Source organism: Nymphaea colorata, chromosome 2 (assembly GCF_008831285.2).
Source record: "Nymphaea colorata isolate Beijing-Zhang1983 chromosome 2, ASM883128v2, whole genome shotgun sequence".
Taxonomy (NCBI): Eukaryota; Viridiplantae; Streptophyta; class Magnoliopsida; order Nymphaeales; family Nymphaeaceae; genus Nymphaea; species Nymphaea colorata.
Genome location: NC_045139.1, coordinates 4,987,648 through 5,006,991, shown reverse-complemented (window position 1 = coordinate 5,006,991; position 19,344 = coordinate 4,987,648). Strand labels below are relative to the sequence as shown.

General features: G+C 39.0%; 3 protein-coding genes across 3 annotated transcripts in view; all 3 read right to left on the bottom strand.

Moving 5' to 3' along the window:
• Positions 1-2,251: 2,251 nt before the first annotated feature.
• LOC116246800 (pectinesterase-like) lies at positions 2,252-6,156 on the bottom strand. The gene is made up of 4 exons (XM_031618664.1): positions 5,665-6,156; positions 4,048-4,372; positions 3,526-3,795; positions 2,252-2,931 (listed from the first exon to the last, which is right to left on the bottom strand). The coding sequence occupies exons 1-4, from the start codon at positions 6,154-6,156 to the stop codon at positions 2,252-2,254; spliced, it is 1,767 nt and encodes a 588-aa protein (XP_031474524.1).
• Positions 6,157-8,071: 1,915 nt separating this feature from the next.
• LOC116248125 (ATP synthase subunit beta, mitochondrial) lies at positions 8,072-13,564 on the bottom strand. Its single transcript, XM_031620740.2, has 9 exons — positions 13,028-13,564; positions 12,618-12,693; positions 12,377-12,465; positions 12,079-12,196; positions 11,891-11,994; positions 11,566-11,724; positions 11,037-11,261; positions 10,646-10,957; positions 8,072-8,513 (listed from the first exon to the last, which is right to left on the bottom strand). Exons 1-9 carry the CDS (start codon positions 13,511-13,513, stop codon positions 8,400-8,402), a joined length of 1,683 nt encoding a protein of 560 aa, XP_031476600.1. The 5' UTR covers positions 13,514-13,564; the 3' UTR covers positions 8,072-8,399.
• Positions 13,565-16,681: 3,117 nt separating this feature from the next.
• Positions 16,682-19,344, bottom strand: part of LOC116246798 (DNA ligase 6) — a 44,696-nt gene continuing 42,033 nt past the window's right edge. The window contains 1 exon segment of the mRNA XM_050075756.1: positions 16,682-17,164. Coding sequence (XP_049931713.1) covers positions 17,006-17,164 — 159 coding nt within the window. The 3' untranslated portion in view covers positions 16,682-17,005.

The window sequence follows — 19,344 nt, the reverse complement described above, 5'->3', positions numbered from 1 at the left end:
TTCAGCACAAATGCACTAATGAGCCTCTAATAAACATTTACAAAAAGGATACCAAGCTTTAATGATATAACAAAAACATGTATGAAATATCTGTACTTCATTGCTCCTCTCATTTTGATCAGTCATTTTTAGTCATCCTAAAGAATTCTCCAGTTAGACTTTTAGTCTTAAAAACCACAAGCCCCAAGTTTTTTGGTTTTTAGTTAAACCCTAAAGTTGATTAAGTTCTTTCAATCACTTCCCCTTATAAGGGGCTCATCGGGTTGCGTATTCGACCGGTACCTAACAATTTACTCATTGGGTTTAAGTTCAGATCTTAAAATTGAATGTATGTCAGTTTGGCTTGGCCTGACAATTTATTTTTAACATTATCTTATTTAAACTTATATAATTAAATATATATTTATTATAATTAATTATATTTATATATTAAATTATATTATATTAAAAATATACCTTTTATTCTAAATGGACAGGACGTCAATCTCAAATTGTGGGCAGTCAAGCTGGGCCAAGGTTATGACTTGACCCGAACCCAACTTCTTATTGGACCAGCCTATGCCTGGCGTATATGTAAGTCTTAACCATGTTAAAGTTTCAATCCAAAACACCTATTTTCTTATGAGAAATAGTATTAATTTAATTGTACAAAAGAATTTTTTTTGCTTTCAAAATCTTATTTTTTGCTTATAAGTTAGAAAAAAAAAAGACTATTTTAAGAGAAGGTAACTTGGACAGCCACCTATTATGTAGTTTGTCATTTGTGGTCAACCCAAGGTGACTTGGGTGCTATGACATTTCACTTATGTGGTAAAATACACCTTGCTGTGTGGCAAAGACCATTTACACTTTTAGATGAAATGTCCTAACAAATAACATTTGGTGGAGCTTGTGTCCCTAATTTACTGACTGTCTTTTGCAAATATAGTTATTTGCATGCAGGTACCTCCCTCAAGTAAGAATTTATATTGTTGTAGCTTTCATTTTCCATGTCATGCTATTAACATGGACACCAGGTTCTGTATACTACTCCGTGTATATAACGAGTGTCCACCAAATGTGAACTTATTACTAGTATTCATATTTACTTTAATGCCTAAATATTACATGTGCACAACAAATATTTTTAATCGTGTTGTTAATTCATACCTTTATCATTATCTCATACGTCTATCATTACTTCGTACTTTTGTCATTATTTCATAAACATTATCTTATACCCACTATAGTTATTGTATCTCTATCATTATCTTATATTCAGGTTCTTATTATACTCATGTAGTTATGTCATGCCTCCTGTTGTTATCATGAATCCATAATGTCTCATATTTATTATCTCAGACTTCTAGAATTATTGTTCATATTGTTATTTTATACACATTATCTCATACTTGTAGCCTTTAAGATAATGGCAAGAAGTAGCATGATATAATGTATAAGGTATGAAATAATTATGAGTATGAGATAACGACATGAATATGAGATAATGATAAATATATGAAATAATGGGAATGTGATAATTTGTATAAGATAATGACAGATATATGAAATAACGGCACGAGGAGAAAAAATACTATTTTTTCCCGTTCAAATGGGTATGTTGGTCATAACTCTCTATATATATCAACTAACAAATTTTGTCTTTATCCACTTTCAAAAGCCCTTTTTTTGCAGTTTTCTTTTTCTTTTAATCCCTACAAAAGCTTTATTTTTGCATTAATACATTTTTGCCGTCATTAAAATGACTCATGAAAACTTCATACACGACACGACTGATATAACCAGCTTCAAATAACATGGGAAGACATTTTTTATATAGTGAATTTTTAAATACCACTTGTGCCCTTATAAACGGAGGGGCCTTTCATTTTAAGAGTATCTTGCCCATTTCCAAACTATGACACATGATCCGTTATTAGAAACTATAACACAGAACCCGCTCAGCTCTACAATCGGAACATTTGAAACTTCCCTCAGTAATTTATGTCGAATCAGAATCTCCCACTTTTCAATACACTACTCCATTTAACTTTGATATGCACACTAACTTAACTTATTTATTTATTAAAAACTATAGTTGACTAGCTCATAGCTTATCATTTTTCATATTAACCATCTTCATCAGCCACAAAACCAACAGTAGCTCAAATTATGTGAACGTTTATTGATACAAGAAAACAAAACAGTGTAATACACAACTGGTGTAATGGCAAACCAACATGATCACATAATCGACGAGGAAGGTGGCAGGTTACAGGCCGGCCGTAAAAGGAACTCCGGTGGCCGGAAGCCAGCCGTTCCCTCCAAGGAACTTCCCAACTGTATACGTTGATGCCAACGAATCAGTAATCGATGGATGGTACCCTTTCCACTTCACCCTTCTTGATGTTCCTGCTCCGGGTCCCGAGTTCTTGTACTCAGCATAGAAGATGGTGTCCGGCGCAGAATTCCCGGTCCACGGAAGCCAGCCGGCTGGGTTTAACAAGCTTCCAATCGTTGTTTCCATGACCACAGTGGTTGAATAAGCTTTCCACGGCCTGCCTAGGTAAACCGGTGCCTTTATGCTGCCGGAAGAAGGGAGGATCTGACACCGGTGGATCGAAATTCCAGTGTTCTGGTTGGGGTCGCTCTTGCTTTGGGCTGTGATAGTGTCCTGCTGCCCACTCATTGGTTCCCTTGGAAGGATCTTACAGTCTTGTAACAGAGCAGCGGCATTGCCGAAGATGAAATCCACGGTTCCAAGGATGGTGCAATCCTTGTAGAATTGGCGATTGGAGTGGGCATAGAGAGTGTCTTGGTACGCGTCAAATTTGCATCTGTAGAACACGGAGAAATCTGAACTACATCTTACAGCAACTGCCTGGTGCTTTGCTGGTCCTGCTGTGTTCCTAAATCCAATGTCCTTCGCCATGAAGCCTTTTCCCTCAACAACTGCACAAGGGAACATAGTTTAACTTACATTGAGCTCATACTCCTAATTTAACTAACATACTAACTCACTTTTTAGCAATTTTGATTCAAGACCCAAGAAGGCAAGGAAACAAGACAATTGATCAATCAAGCAACCCGTTTTGTAAGCTTTTTAAAAATTTTAGACAATTTTCAACACGAGATTAAACTCTTAATGAAGTATTATAATCCACTTATTTTATGACATGTAAATCTACATATATAGGACCGTAAGAATGAGTATTTTTAATTGGTTTTGATACTTACTGCAACAACCTGATCCACTCAGGCTCAAGTTCATTAAGTTTACAAATCTCAAGCCAACTTCTAGCATATTCTTTTTTAACTAAAAGAACCATCATTTACACCAACATCCTATAAGCCTTTTAAGATTTCAAACAATCTTCATGGAAGTAATAAAATTAAAAAAGTTTGTTGCATCTTTCTCATTATCCTGCTCGAAGGTCTATAACGAAAAGAAAAATCTTTCACATCCACAAAAGGAAGATAAACAAAAAAAAAACAACATTGGTGAAAATAAATTCTGAACATGAGGTGCAGTAAGGAAGCACTCACTTAAAGTTCCAGTTGAGAAGGTTGGTGTTCCGTCGACAACGTTGAGACTCCCGCTAATGGTGGTCTGGTCCATGCCATCTCCTACAAGCATTATGTTGGTTAACTTCTTACCAATCAAGACATTTTCAGTGTAGACACCTTTCTTCACGTAGATGATGAACCTGCTGCCGCTGCTCATGCTCTCTGCTTTGGCCACGGCAGCATTCACCGTGGCGAAATCCCCTGATCCGTCCTTCGCAACCACAATGTCCGCCTTGATATTGGATGGCCCTGTTGGCTTTCCCGGCTTTGGTGGTGGTGTTGGCTTCTTTGGCTTCTCGGTTTTTGTTGGTTTCTTTGGTTTCTCAGGTTTTTTTGTTGTATGCTTCTCTGGTTTCTTAGGTTCGGTTGGCTTCTTCGCTTTTGAGGATTTCTTTGGTTGCTTTGAGGATTTCTTCGGCTTCTTCTGTTTCTTTGTCTTCTTCTTTTTATTATGCTTTGATTTTTTAGACTTTTTATGATCCTTGGGTTTGTGCTTGGAACGAAGCAATCTTCTGTCTTCTGCTGACAGCCATGTCGGGAAGCCATCTTCTGAGACCTGGACCGGAGCTGAACTGAGAAGCCGGCGTTGGGCACCACCTATTGGAAGGCTACTTTTGCTCAGAAGTTCGAGAATCTTTGCTACCACGGCGAGGCTGTTGCTGGTGAACTGGGTTGAGTTTGTCAAAGTTGTATGCATGGACTCGTTGAACGAGCCTGTGGTGTTCTCCAATCCATCTAGGCAAGTATCGAAGTTCGTCAAGGCCGCACTGAGCCAAGTCTTAAGATCATCAACCTGCGATTCATTAAGCTTCTTCTCGACATTTGCCTAGACAAAGGAAGAGAGAAAAGAATTAGTTGCAAACTTGGTGTTGTGAGAGATGCTTGGGCTGGTCTAATTATCTATCATTCTTTAGGGTAATTGTAGTTAAATATGTGTGGATACTTACATATGGATTTCAGATTCAATGATGAGTTGGATCCAAAAAAAATTCTATAAATATATGGTGTTGGTTCTTACAGCCGTGTGTTTTTAAATCAGTTTCTCTTCTTCTCATCAAACAGAGATCAGAGATGGATGCATATAATTCGGGTATAGCTTTGTATTTCGTATTATACTATAAAAAGCCCTCAATAATGTTTTGCTAAATGTTGTGTGCTCTAGAGATTGTAGGCTCAATAAATTCAATCTTGGGGACTCAATAAATGATAGTAAACCTGTGAGCACCTGGTCTGAGTATCTGCTCAGTACATGCATCTATTAATTTTATATTTATATATATCATTCCGTGCAGGGAGATCAAATTTGAGCCATAGATTTAAAATATTGATGGCCCAAATTTCTTTTCTGTTTTTTTTTTTCACTTTCTCTTTCATTCTCTTATTTGTGTTTTTGCATTTCTTTTTTAATTTTTTCTTGAAAAGTTTTCACTAAACCTGGGCTGGCCTGATATCTGATTCCCGAGCTCGTTCAATTAAAATAAAAAAAATATATTTTTTAAATATAACATAAGAAAATTTTAATATAAAAATCATATATATTGTTATTAAATAAAATAATAAAAAATAATGAGGCCGAACCGCGCCCCATCGAGCCGTCATCTGGTTGGCGAGGATGGAATCCCTCGTCCTTTCAGCCGGAGAGATTCATTTCCCCGCCGGCCGTTCGGACGGTCAGCGGCGGTGGGATCCTCCCCAAGCGCCACCACCATCATCATACAACGGTGGTGGGAAGGAGAGGGTTCACCTTCCCCTTTACATAATACGTAAGAGTTTAAATTGTCAACAACTTAAAATAATATAATTTAACCAAGGACAATGATAACTATAGGCCATTGTCCAGTAATGCTAACGCCGCCTGTATCAGGAAAATCAAATAGGTGATTCCAGTGATTGAGAATATGGCAACAACGATCCTCTACGTCTGAAATTCTCTAAGAAAATGTCAGAAACAATCCAATTTCAAGATCCTCAAAATTAATCCAACCCATCTGAGCTGTTTAGAAACCTCTGAGAGTTTTCTTGAACACTAACTAGATTCTTCACTTTTGACTACATATCTTATAGCTTATTTTTCAACAACTGAAGGATTAGCAGCTAGTCTAAGAAAGAGGAACTCACTTTGTGTAGTGCCAAGATGGTTGAGTTGATACCATAAATTGAGTCCTCCATGAGAAAGTGGCAGTTGGCCAGGGCCTTCCGCAGCAGCCTATCTTCCGTCTGGTTGGCAAGTTTCGCCGGGACGCTTGCGACACGAAGGAGCTCGTTCATGGCGACCTGGAGGGTTAACAAGAAGAACTCGTCGGGGTTCGCTACGTTGGTGGCAGTGACATTCTCAAGACTGGAGCTGCATTGCCCTGGGTACGTAGTCAGAGCGCACATGGCCTTGATTGAGGTAGAAGACGTCTGTGATGGAGAGGACTGTTCGCCGGAGCCCTTCTCCTTGGAGGCTGAAGTCCCGACGATGGCAGCGAGGATAATGGCAACCAGGAAGATGGAGGAAATGGAGATGATGAGAATCCTCCTTCTATATAATCTCCTTCGCCCTGAGGACTGATCATCTGGCGCCTCATTTGCTCTGTTATAGCCCCTGAATGGGCTAATGCTGCTCATGGCTGACCCTTGGATATATGGAGAGCAGGCCAATTGGCATGAGGAGTTGCAGGCGGTAGCCGTTTATATAGAGAAGATCGAGAGAGAGAAGGAGAGAGAGCTCAGTGCTCCGCCACTTATTCAATAGTCAAAATGTCAAATATGTTCTCTTCCGATATCAATAAGATATCATCCGAAACACTTTCTCATTTGCTTTTTATCTATTTATTATTGAGGATATGCACCAGTCTAGAGTTGAGTATTAATTTTGCTTTCAAAAAATTGTAGCCGGCCGATTAGATCCTGACTGACATGTCTTGCATGTAGCCGGCCGGTCGATGAGATTTTCTTCACGACAGTGCTTGCGTTATCAACTGTTTTCATAATTTCGTTCTTTTCATTTTGAATTTCCTAAGTTCATCTGGTTTCCAATGTGCTGCCGTCCCCGAGAGGGTCGGCACTGGTCAATAATTTGTTATGTGCCGGCCCTCCTTGAGGAGCCACTTGGTTATATGCGCCAGTAACTAAATTTCTTCTCTCTGGTTAATTGCAAAAGCACATCCATTTACATAGAAAAAGAAAATTGGTAAGAGAGATGAAGATCTAAAACAACGAAACGATTATAAAGGACATGTTTTTCAAAAAAATACTAAAATAACTCCCTTAGTACTTCAGTTGCGTATGCATAACGTGCGCGCAACTCATTCTGGCCTGAGGAAGCTTCATGCTTTGATTGTCGACGTCATGTTCTTAGCCAGGTGCCGTCTTGATCAGAAAAGGTTACATGTTCCGGCTGTGAATTAATGTGTTCAGTGTTTGAAATGATCAAAGTGATGCCCACCATGACCTCATAGTTGATGCATTATTTTCATTTGTGGGGGTCATATCATTAGTGGCTTATGTCTCTCCAATATTCACACGCACTACACTAGGACAGTGTCGAGTAATAAACTTGGTTGCTTGTTTTCATTGATATGAATGTACTGTTTCAAAAGGTACAACAACGGACGATTGGTTTTTTCTCTATGAAACTAAGCTGCCTACCTTAGATATGCAAAAACTTGCATTTGTTTTTCATAACTGACATCGCTTAATCTACCTCTGAAAATTATTATTGTTTCACATCCAGAGGCTTTGTCTTGATAGCTTCTTTAGAAATTTTGGAAATCTTTTAACAGCATTTACATGTGTTTAGAAGTATTAATAGACTAGCTTAGCTAACAACATTCCCATCATAAGTTACACTCTTTCATGTGTCAATTAAATATATGGTCTGATAGTAGTGATTCGAACAGCTTAATATCTTGTATATCATGCCCCTTAAGCCTTTCTATTTCTGTTAATTTGTCAAGGAGGGAGAGCAATCTTAGTAGCAAGGTTACTAAAGAGAGGTCATGGCTTGATTCTTCATAAGTGACAGTGATTGTAAATCAAGCCTTAAGAGGGCGTTTGCATTCATCTCTTAGGAATGCCAGGAACCACCGGTTCCAAGCCAAAACACAGCACCAAAAGAGAGCACATTTGATTCAACTGGAACCAAAGAACAAAAACGTTTGTTCCTAGGAGACCATAACGTTTTCAGCATTCTGCAAGATAGTATTTAGTGAGAACACGTTCCGCCACCATGGCCCCGTTTGATGCACCATGAAACTCACCCATTCTGCGAATCAAGTGTTCTACTATTAAGAGAGAATTAGAGGTTATGTGACTTTCTTAATAACATCACTAATAATTTTAAGAATATTAAATTGTCTAGTACATGTAACCAGTTTCAATTAACATGCTCCAAAATTATCCTTGTGAAGTTATCGAAGAAGCAACTCTTTGCAATCATACAAAATGACTAAAAAATCTCAGCTCCAAATTCAGATCAAACATTTATTTGAAGACCACTTTGTTCTTCAAAGCCTATTGCAGCAGCATACAAGTTCTTCCATTGAATTTAAAGTCTCAATCTACTAATTCCTGATCATAAATATCAAAAGAAACTGTCACAGCATCAACGTAATTTTACAGTTAAGAAGCAAAAAAACAAAGGTAAACAGAGACAGCCAGAGCATGCAGCTTTGCGCTTTTATTTTGAAAGAGAGGGGAAAAAGGAATGCGCACTTTGGCGCTTGCTCATTTGCTCTATTCACCACAAGCCTGTTCAAAATAACTAAAATTGTGAAAAACCAATGCGGGGCCGTCTTCAAAAATGTCATCTTGTGCTCAGGCACAGCCTGGGCTGGAACAAATTATTAACAGGAGAAAATGATGACAGACTAAGCAGCAGATTCCTTGGCAATCTTCTCTGCCTTTGCAATGACCTCATCTATTCCGCCGACCATGTAAAATGACTGTTCAGGGAGGTCATCATATTTACCGTCCAAAACACCCTGTCAATGACAGCAATATCATCGGTCAATGTTTTCAATTAAATCTAAAGCAAGGGTATGCAGAATTTTATGACAATTGAATGACCAAGAAAGCAAGTTGATGTATTCAGCTTCAAGTTCTGTTTTAGAAAGATAAATCAGGCAAAAAATCTGTGACAATCATGCATAAATCAAACTTCCAGAAACAAGCACAAATACAACTTAACAAAAACCAACTCTTATTGATAAAACAGACAAATGAGTCAATACATTGGCAAATTTTCAAAATAAAATTAGCCTATCAAATATCAATAGCTAAGTCACACATACTCTTCTATTTTACTGCTGCACCCGAGTCGCATCAAGTGGGGTGCGCACCGGACATGGGTGCAGCTAGGACTCACACCTAAGCCCAGTCAACGTGAGTCGGATGCAATCGGCCGCACCAGATTATATTTGTCCATTTCTGACACGCAGCGTCAAACTCGAGTCGGGTGCGGTCAAACTAGAGTCCAGTGTGGTCACACGCGTCCAGGTCTAAATGTGTCCCATTTTTTGGTATTATTATTGTATACATTTTAGCATTTTATTTTAGATGCTTGTTCGGTTGTTTTTGAATCTAACATAGAAGTTTCAAAGTTCAATCAACGAATATGTCAGTCGTGTACATATGCAGCCATGCACCTGTACTTTGCAACTGATATTGTGACATATTGTCATATGTTATAAACTTATATAGAACATAAGCCTTCTTATCTATGCATTATGCAGCCGACCAGCTGTGGTTCGTGTTGTTCTTTTGAAGTTTTAATTTCAAACTTTCAGTTTCTGCTTCTATGATTCCTTGGAAACTGATATAGTGGTCATGTCATAAACTTATAATATAGAATATAAGCTTTTTTATATATGCATTATGCAGCCAACCAGCTGTGGTTAGTGTTGTTCTTTTGAAGTTTTAATTTCAAATTTTTAATTTCTACTTATATGATTCTATCAATTTTTTATGTTTTATGTCAGACTGTTAGTATGTCATATTACTAAATTACTATATATAATATACTATATATAAATATATATTTCCGATATTTTCCTATGCAATACAATTATGCAAGTATGTTATATACATTAATAACTAAATTGTAATAACAATATATAGATGCTTATTCTGTTATATATATAATAAATTAATAATAATAATAATAATAATAAAATACCCTTGCTGGCCGCCGCACCTAAATTTTTTGGGACGTGCCGCTCCGGCACCCACACCTGCACCTCGCACTCATGTGACATAGATCAATAGTGTTCTCAATGAAATCCTTGAGGCTTCTTATGCTCAAATCAAGTGTACAGCACAGGCATGGTTGCACTTCTGGATGATATCACTTCACCTAAATCGCCCATGTAGATGAACGCACCATACAACAATGACTTTATAAAAAATAAATACTGCCCCAGAAGCGAAGTCAATCAGAAGAAGATGGTAATATGTCTAGATAATCATATCAGATAGCATGAACTCCTCACTAGTTTAACAAACTTATATTCAGAAACAAAGGTAAAATTAGAAACAACATTTAACACTAGAAAGAGATGGATTATATCAACATCATATGCCACAGATGCTCCACAGATACTGCATCAATAACGATAATAGGTGGAAGTTGGAACATGAAAACAAGATTTCAAGGACATAACAAAAGCTATCATATACACAATTAAATTTTGAGATCTAACTTCATGGATTTCATTTAGAGAACTTGACCTTTTATTTTATTATTACGAGTCATGTACTACAGTTTTTTTCGCAATTCATATTTTAATGTGACAGTAGGTCATATGAAGAGCAAATACCCAAATTGTGCAGCCATAGAATTTCTCTGCTAGAATGTTACTATCAGGAGAAAAATATGAAGTCAATTTTCAAATCACTTACCATTTTCAGAAGGCTATATATAAAAGGGTTTATGATCCCTATAGAGACAGCTTACGTGTGTGTTCAATTTGGGAATTCAAGATTTTGGCATTTACAAGAATTAATACACAAAAACAGCCATTGACATAAAAAAGGTCAACATCAAGCACTTACAAAATCATACATACATATATACTTAAATATTATACAACAAAATTTATGGAGTGTATGTTCTAACCTGGAAACTGCCTATGCTCTCCTTCAATTCTACGTATTTTCCAGCAGCACCCGTGAAGACTTCAGCCACATGGAATGGTTGGCTAAGGAACCGCTGAATTTTCCTGGCACGAGCAACAGTTAATTTATCATCTTCACTAAGCTCATCCATTCCCAAAATGGCAATGATATCCTGCAGATTCTTGTAGTTCTGGAGAACCTTCTGTACACCTCTAGCAGTGTTATAGTGCTCCTCTCCCAAAATGTGAGGAGACAACATACGGGAGGTAGAGTCAAGTGGATCCACAGCAGGATAAATACCTAACTCAGAAATCTGTTATAAAGGCATTCTGCGTCAAGATTCTGACATACCACAGAACTATAACAAAGCATCTAGGTCAAGCAAGACAAACCTGTCTTGACAACACAGTGGTGGCATCAAGATGTGCAAAAGTGGTAGCTGGAGCAGGATCAGTCAAGTCATCAGCAGGGACATAAATAGCTTGCACTGATGTGATAGAGCCTTTCTTTGTTGTGGTAATACGCTCCTGCAGACCCCCCAAGTCAGTAGCCAAAGTTGGCTGGTAACCGACAGCAGAAGGAATACGACCAAGCAGAGCAGACACTTCAGAATTTGCCTGCAGAAATTCAAATAATGTCAATTAGAAAACATATAAGACAGTTCACAACAAAATATTGCCTCCATCACTCCATCTTCGAATTCCATTGCCGTTTCTATAAACAAAAGGCAAAGCCAAATATCATCAGCCCTGAACAATCCCATGAAAGAAAAATCCATCAACAAACAGCTGAAGAACTACCTACTGACAGCAGTATATGCAACATAGCATGCCGTATGATATGTTAGAACATTGTCATCTGCCCTAGATGATATTGGATGCAAATGAACAACATAAAGGGCAAAGAAAAAGGAATAGTTACTTGAGTGAAACGGAAAATGTTGTCAATGAAAAGAAGCACATCTTGTCCCTCAGCATCTCGGAAGTGTTCAGCAACAGTCAGACCAGTGAGCCCAACACGGGCACGGGCACCAGGAGGCTCATTCATTTGTCCATAGACAAGAGCGCACTTACTCTCACCCTGTCATACAGAATCTCATTCTGGTCATATTATTGTTTAAATTTCCTTTCACTGTTTCACCCAACACATGGAAGAAGTAAAGATGACACCCGTTGGCATCACATCGGCCCAACTGGAAGCACTTAAATAAGAAATTAAAGAACAGAAAATTTAAAAAAAAAAAAACCTGCTTATCTCCTAGCTTGATGACACCACTCTCAATCATTTCTCTGTAAAGGTCATTGCCCTCACGAGTACGCTCACCAACCCCAGCAAAGACAGAGAAACCACCTGACACAAAAAATAGTCAATGACGGCAACCAAAACAAAAGCAATATTTTCCAAGACAACTTAAAAGTTCCATTGGTAACCAACCATGAGCCTTAGCAACATTGTTAATAAGTTCCATAATCAGCACAGTTTTTCCGACACCAGCACCACCAAAAAGACCAATCTTTCCACCTCGCTGATAAGGTGCGAGTAAGTCGACAACCTACAAGATGCAGGGAATGCCGATTTGCAATAGCTCAGGAAATCTTGACATATAACAAACTTTAAGGACAGCAGACGAAGGATCATTCAATAATTTAACGAAATTCCCTAGAACACACATACTAACAACTTGATGACTAAGAATCAGCAACAAAATCTTAAAGAATAGTATATCACAAACCTTGATACCAGTGACAAGGATCTGTTGCTCCGTGGCTTGTTCTACAAAAGCAGGAGCTTCGCGATGGATAGGCAGGAAATGATCGGTCGCTGTTGCAATGATATAATCGCATATTAATCGGCAAATATTCAAAAAAACAGAAACCAGGTTTCAGAACCGATTGAACCTAACAAAGTATAAGGAAAAAAATAAATATGCAATGACACAATGAACTAATAAAAAGAAAGGAACAAATCCTTACTTATTTCACCCCTCTCATCAATGGGCTCTCCAATGACATTGATAATCCGGCCAAGAGTTGCCCTACCCACGGGCACCTGCGCATCGAAATCATTACCGTGATCAGCAAAAGTTACCAAGCTGATGAAGATGACTGTGACCTCAATGTAAATGAAAAAGGCCATAACCTTAGTAGAATTACCACCATCCATCTGCATTCTCATAATACACTCGATCTAACCCCAGATCTACCAAAAACGACACTACTTATCACCCCGTCATCGCAAACCTCGATTTTCAATGGCACCAGAAGCGACGTCCGGACATGGAAACTAAATTAGCGCAAAATCGTGCAAAAAGAACACCCACATAAACCAGCATAAACGCTTCACAGATCCACAAACGAGTTAAGACTCTTAATCCGACACCTACCGTGATCGGGGACCCGGTGTTTAGGACGCGCTGCCCGCGGACGAGCCCCTCGGTCCCGTCCATAGCGATCGTCCGGACCATGTTCCCGCCGAGATGCTGCGCCACCTCGAGCACCAGCCGGATGGAGTTGTCAAGGACCTCAAGCGCGGTCAAGATCGGGGGCAGACCGCCCTCATCAAAGCGGACATCGACTACGGCACCGATGACCTGGCAGACGTGACCGATGGCGCCGGCTCCGGTGAACTCATCAGTGATCCGGCCGGAGGGTCCATCCTTGGCAGGCGACGGAGGAGAAGGAGGGGCGGCCGCGGCGGCTGAGGTGGCATAGTTGACGGCGCGATTGAGGAGGTACCCGGCAGGGGAAGGGCGACGGAGAGGAGCAGTGCGGCCAGCGGAAGGGAAGACGGAGGGGGCAGCGGCGGGCTTCGAGGCGAGACGACGGAAACCAGAGCGGAGGAGGGACGCGAGAACCCTACGGGACGCCATCGCTCGGTAGCTTCCCCAGAGAGCGACACAGGAGAAGAACAGAGAGAGGGACGAAGGAGATAAAAACAAGTAGAGATTCCTAGGGTTGTGGATTATATATTAAGGTGCAGCCTTCTATAACTGCCGTTAATCATTTGATGGACGGTGAAGGACCGTTCTCTGCCCTTTCTTTCGTCATTTTAATTTTTTTCTCTGTGTCGCCTTTTTCTTTGAGTGACCACAGAGTGGAGAGAGTGAATAGGGAAGAGTGGCGGATTCCAAAAATAGTTAAAATCTGGCTTTTAATTGGAGCGGGTTCCGATAATTTTGGATCCTTCTGATTTCGTGGCTTCTTCACTCCAATTGGGAAGCTGACCCCGACAACGTGAACGGGTCGGGTTACGGTCCAGATCGTGTTTGAACCGGACCTTTATGGGAACCATATGCAGTAGATCTTCAATAATCCAAATGAAATTAACCCGAAAGCATTTCCGCAATTGTCAAGATTAATATTTTTATTTTGATATGAGGAGGAGGATCCTGATTTCGTGGCTTCTTCACTCCAATAAGGGCCGCACAACTAGAGTTCGAGTCGCATTCGAACTCAAGTATTGATAGCAAGCTCGAGCTCAACTCGACTACACAAAATCGAGTTTGAATTCAACTCGTCTAATACATTCAATTCATTTGGCAGTAACTCTTTTAACTCATGGAACATGTGTAAATTTGTTTTTACCTTAAAAGTTAAAACCAGTGAACCAGTTTTCGTATTATTATTAAAGTACCAATTTGCGAGTTGAGTCTAGTATAAGCGAGTTGAGTTCATGTTTCATGAACTCGACTCGTTTATCATTTTGAGTATCTATTTAAGCTTTGACTCTACTCGTTTATAAACGAGTCGAGCACGAGCAAAGTTTGTTTCAAGCAAATTTGAGTCAATCCCGAGTTGGCTAGGCTTGTTGTACAGCCCTACCTATTGGAAATCTGACCCTAACAAAATGGGTCGGGTTACAGTCTAGATCGTGTTTGAGTCAGCCCTTTCTCGGAGCCATATGCAGTAGATCCACAATAATGCAAATGAAACTAACCCCAAAGCATTTATGCAATTGTCAAGATTTATCTTTTTATTTTGATATCTTCAAGAAGCAAGCCCCTTTCCCTTCACTCTTGAGAATCAAAGTCGGCTTGAGGACTTAAGTGGAAAGCAGAACACTCGTCAACTAAGCATTATGTATCTACCATTTACAGTTCACGTGGGGATCTCCAACCAAAGCTTTTCATCCCCAACAGAGTGATATTCATGTCAATGTAGTTGTCAAAAAACTATTATTATTATTATTATTTCAATCTCAAATGTGGATTTGTCAATCCAAGCCTTTTATCAAAATCGAAAAGTGAATCAGATAGTGTGCTTTGCACATTTTTTTTCTCGGAAAATAAATGTATGAGAGTCATAATACTATTATTCCTCCCTTATTTTTATAAACAAATTACTTCTAATTTGATCCAATAAGGATTCATATTGGAAATACATGATGCTCAGAAGATATAAAAGTGCTGTTTATTTATTTATTTTTATATTTTAGTTAGGCTGGACATTTGATATATAACAAGGGACTTTTTTGGATTTCTCTAATTTGGATTTTTGCTGATGGAAAAGATATTATTTGGTCTCTTAACCTATTCTGCTGCTAAAAGGTGTGTCCCTGATCTGTTGCTCATTATTAAAAGGAAGATAAAAGTAAGGATGAATTGACTAAAAATCCTTTGAAACTTCTTAGGGGGTGTTTGGCTGACAACCTAAAACCAAGTTTTGGAAGACAAAACCAGACTTTGCCTTCAATTGAAGAATGTTTGGATGACATTAAAACTGGATTTTGCTAAAACCTGGCTATGGACAAACCAGGTTTTCATGAAGGGCCCGAAAGTTTTTCAGGTAAGACTAAGTTTTACTATTAAGCGAAGTATTTCACTTCTCATCCAAATATCCAAGCCAAGGCTACAAAACAGAATTTTTAATCACAAGATTTGGTTTTCAGATATCATCCAAACACCCGCTTAATAAGTTTAACTTGGTAGTAGATCTTCAAAAAATTCAGCTGAGAATCCCTGAAGAAATTCGGCCTCTTAGCTCGAGGGACGCACTGGACCTTTGATTGGATATGGTTTTTATGAAAAGGGGAAGCCTGATCAGGCGGTGCGCGACTCTATATGCATATGATTTAGAACTATGGTTTAACGTGCATTTGCCAGAAACCTGGTTTTCACTTTGGCTGCATGCCAAACAAATAGATTGACAAAAAATACACAATGAATCTGAAAATACGTACAACCATTTTCCGGTCGCCTACCAGCCGGAAAATGGTTTTGAGGTCATCCATTGTTGGCAACGTTGGCTTCTAAGCCAGATATGGCTGAAAAAAGAGAGCAAAATAACAACGACTGAATTTTACAGTCATTTTATCAAGCCGATGTCTGGCCGAACCTAAACCATACAGCCAGGACAATGACAGTCATTAGTAACTTTCTTTTTTTTAATCTCCTCTGCTTTAGCAATCTTCTAACGACTCAGCAACTTCATTATTCCCATCTTTATCCTTGCACGTATTAAGGTATTGAAATAAACAATGAATGCACTGCTTTTGTCTCTCATGAAACCTTAGCCATTTCATACTTTGGTATTTCATTGGCAAAATGGCACCTGATATATCTGAATAATGAGGCTGCTAATAATATACATCCTCAAAAATTAATCGGATTAACAACACGTTCAATAATGTTTATCAACAGAGTTAAGATAACTGGTTCATGCTTTAACTAGAGGACCATGGCCCCTACTAACAAGAGAATCTCGCAGAAATTTTTTTTACACCATGCCCCCCCAAACCAAAAAAAAAGTTGCTTTTAAGTCATCAAATATAAAAAGGTTCCACAAGTCAACAAATCGTTGAGCTGCTTTAGAAAGATCTATGCTCCAATACATGCCAGAGAAATGCTAAACGAAAACTTCAAATAACACAAACATAACCAGTTGCATGAAACCAAACATCACCAAAATGGAAATCAAATGAAACATGTTCATTTTTTAGATAGAAGAATACCTGACAATTATGAGATTAACTGTAGTCATAAGCTAACATTTAACAGACGAAATAACATTCCCACATTTGTGAAGGGAAAGGCCGCAAGGGTCCCAAGACCGAATTGGAGAGACCTACTGCTATATACAAAATCACCCACTGCCCTAAGCATGTGATCTATCTTAACCAATATACAGAATTTCCGACTGCAATGTAATGACATGGGATCAATTCCAGAAAAACTATACAAGAAAAAACACCCGAAGCCCTGTAACCATGGGATTGAGCCCAACAAACTAGAAAAGAACTGCCAGCCCGAAATCCAGCAAAGTCTCAACTAATTATGCTACCTACTGCTTACAACCATGTACAAAATTGCCCACTGGGTTACAATCACAGCATTAGTCCCATAATCCCATTCAACCTCAAAATTTCACTCATTGGCATCAAATTCTACTTTTCTGGCCTGAGAGCTAAACAAATCAGCTATATCTGAAGTTGTGCTACAGTCTTCGGGTCTTTTATCGATGACATTGCCTCCATTGTCTGACGCTTTGCTGTCAACATCGCCCAAAACTGATCTATCTGCTCCCTGCGTCACCACCCAGCATCGTCCTGTCTGTTGTTCCCGGTTGCCGTTTGTTGTTCCTTCTTTGTGTTTGTTTCTTGGTTAGGCCTTTTGCTTTGGTGAACCCGACATGGTGGCAGATTCTCATATGGGGGAGTGGATTATTGACAATGGTGCTACCCACCACATGACTGGCGATCCTAAGGTCTTTCATGGTTATAAGCTTTCATCAAGAAATGAACGGGTGTCTCTTGACGATGATTCCTTTATTTCTGTGGCTGGAAAAGGGAGTCTCTCACTTTTGAACAAGTTTTTAGTCCACAATGCTCTACATGTTCCTCATCTTCCCTTGAACCTCTTGTCGGTTAGCAAGATTACAAAAGAATTGAATTGTGAACTTATTTTTTCTGTTGATCGCTGTGTTCTGCAGGACTGGTGACAAGGAAGAGGATTGGGATTGGTTTGTTTTCTGAAGGGCTATATCGTTTACCTATGTGTGCCGCTACTGCCCTCATGACAGCCACCAGCAAAACGACGAAGAGTAGAGAGGACTCCCTTCAATCGATTCTGCGTTGGCATGAGCGCCTTGGACACCTTCCTTTTGGAATTCTGAAACAGTTATTTCATGATCTGTGTTCTAGGTGAGATATGACTATGGTGTCTTGTGATGTCTGTCACCTGGCCAAACATGTTAGGGTTTCATACATACACTGTGTCTATCCATTGTTCTAACAAGGTGTTTGTCATGATTCATTCTGATGTGTGGGGGTCTTCGGAGATTCCTTCTTGTCATGGTTTTCAGTATTTTATCACCTTTATAGATGATTGTTCTCGAAACACCATTGTTTACTTGCTAAAAGACCGTAGTGAATGTAAATCAGGCCCAAATTAGGCAAATACTTCAAGAATATCACTCTTGAATCTCCCACTAGCTCAACAAGGCAATACACAAGAGTCCTCTAACAAGAGGATAAAGAAAATATATTGATCTTCAGCCAAACAAGGCAAAAACTACAAGATGTGGCTTAACAAGCCATACATTAAAAGGGGACAACAGTCCCTTATTTATAATACAAGGGAAGAAGAGAGGAGGAGAGGAAATGGCTGTTGGGCCATTTCCAACGGCTAGAATTCTAGCCGTTGGAGAGAGGCCCAACAGCTATTTCCTCTCTTAACTAATAATAAAGGTGAAAAAAGGAAATAGAAAAATACATAAAAGAAAATGAAAAATTACAAGTGTGACCTAAGTACCCTAAAATATACACATATCTATCTATGTAAGACATATATTAGCACACTAATATATGTAATGTACATGCACATAGATATAGATATATATATATATATATAGGAATACATACATTCTAACATCCCCCCTCAAACTTAAGGTGTGATAACCGAAAGTTTGCCAAAGAGAAATTGAAACCTCGCAGCAGCAAGAGCCTTGGTAAAGAAATCTCCTAGTTGATATTCAGAGGGAACATAGGAGAGATCTATGTTTTTCTGAATGAACTCTTCACGAACATAATGACAGTCCATCTCTATATGCTTTGTTCTTTCATGAAATGTGTGATTGCTAGCAATATAGATTGCACTTTTGTTATCGCAGCAAAGCTTGACAGGATTCATGAAATGAATTCCCATGTCCTTCAATAAGCTTTTGAGCCACACTATCTCCATTGTTGTAGTTGCCATCGCACGATACTCAGCTTCTGTTGATGATAGTGACACCTTATTTTGTTTCTTGCATCGCCAGGAGATTAAGGAATCACCTAAAAACACACAAAAACCAGTGGTGGAGTGCCTATTGTTGGGATCTCCACCCCAATTAGCATCTGTATAAGCAACTAATTCTAATATAGAAGAGGAAGACAGAAACAGTCCTTTGTTGATAGTGTTTTTCACATAACGGACAATCCGCATTGCCGCTCCCATGTGCACTGAGGTGGGTCTTTGTTGAAATTGGCTTATCACATGCACAACATGAGCAATGTCAGGTCTGGTGATGGAGAGATACGAGAGAGCGCCAACTATTTGCCGAAAAGGAGTGGGATTCTCCAATATCTCTCCATCATCAATTTTCATTTTTACTCCCAGTGCTTCTGGAGTATCCACAACTTTGTCATCTGAGATACCTGTTCTGTCAACTAATTCACTGGCAAACTTCATTTGAGAAAGAAGATAACCCTGTTTGCTATAAGCAA

Bases quoted from the DNA above. Each gene is read 5' to 3' on its own strand.
- LOC116246800 (XM_031618664.1), bottom strand. From the start codon at position 6,156: ATGAGCAGCATTAGCCCATTCAGGGGCTATAACAGAGCAAATGAGGCG. The intron at 4,373-5,664 runs GTGAGTTCCTCT...TCCTTTGTCTAG, and splicing joins CCATCTTGGCACTACACAAA to GCAAATGTCGAGAAGAAGCT. The intron at 2,932-3,525 runs GTGAGTGCTTCC...TCCCTTGTGCAG, and splicing joins CTTCTCAACTGGAACTTTAA to TTGTTGAGGGAAAAGGCTTC.
- LOC116248125 (XM_031620740.2), bottom strand. From the start codon at position 13,513: ATGGCGTCCCGTAGGGTTCTCGCGTCCCTCCTCCGCTCTGGTTTCCGT. The intron at 12,694-13,027 runs GTAGGTGTCGGA...TTCGATGCGCAG, and splicing joins ACACCGGGTCCCCGATCACG to GTGCCCGTGGGTAGGGCAAC. The intron at 10,958-11,036 runs GTTTGTCTTGCT...CCTTTATAACAG, and splicing joins CCACTGTGTTGTCAAGACAG to ATTTCTGAGTTAGGTATTTA.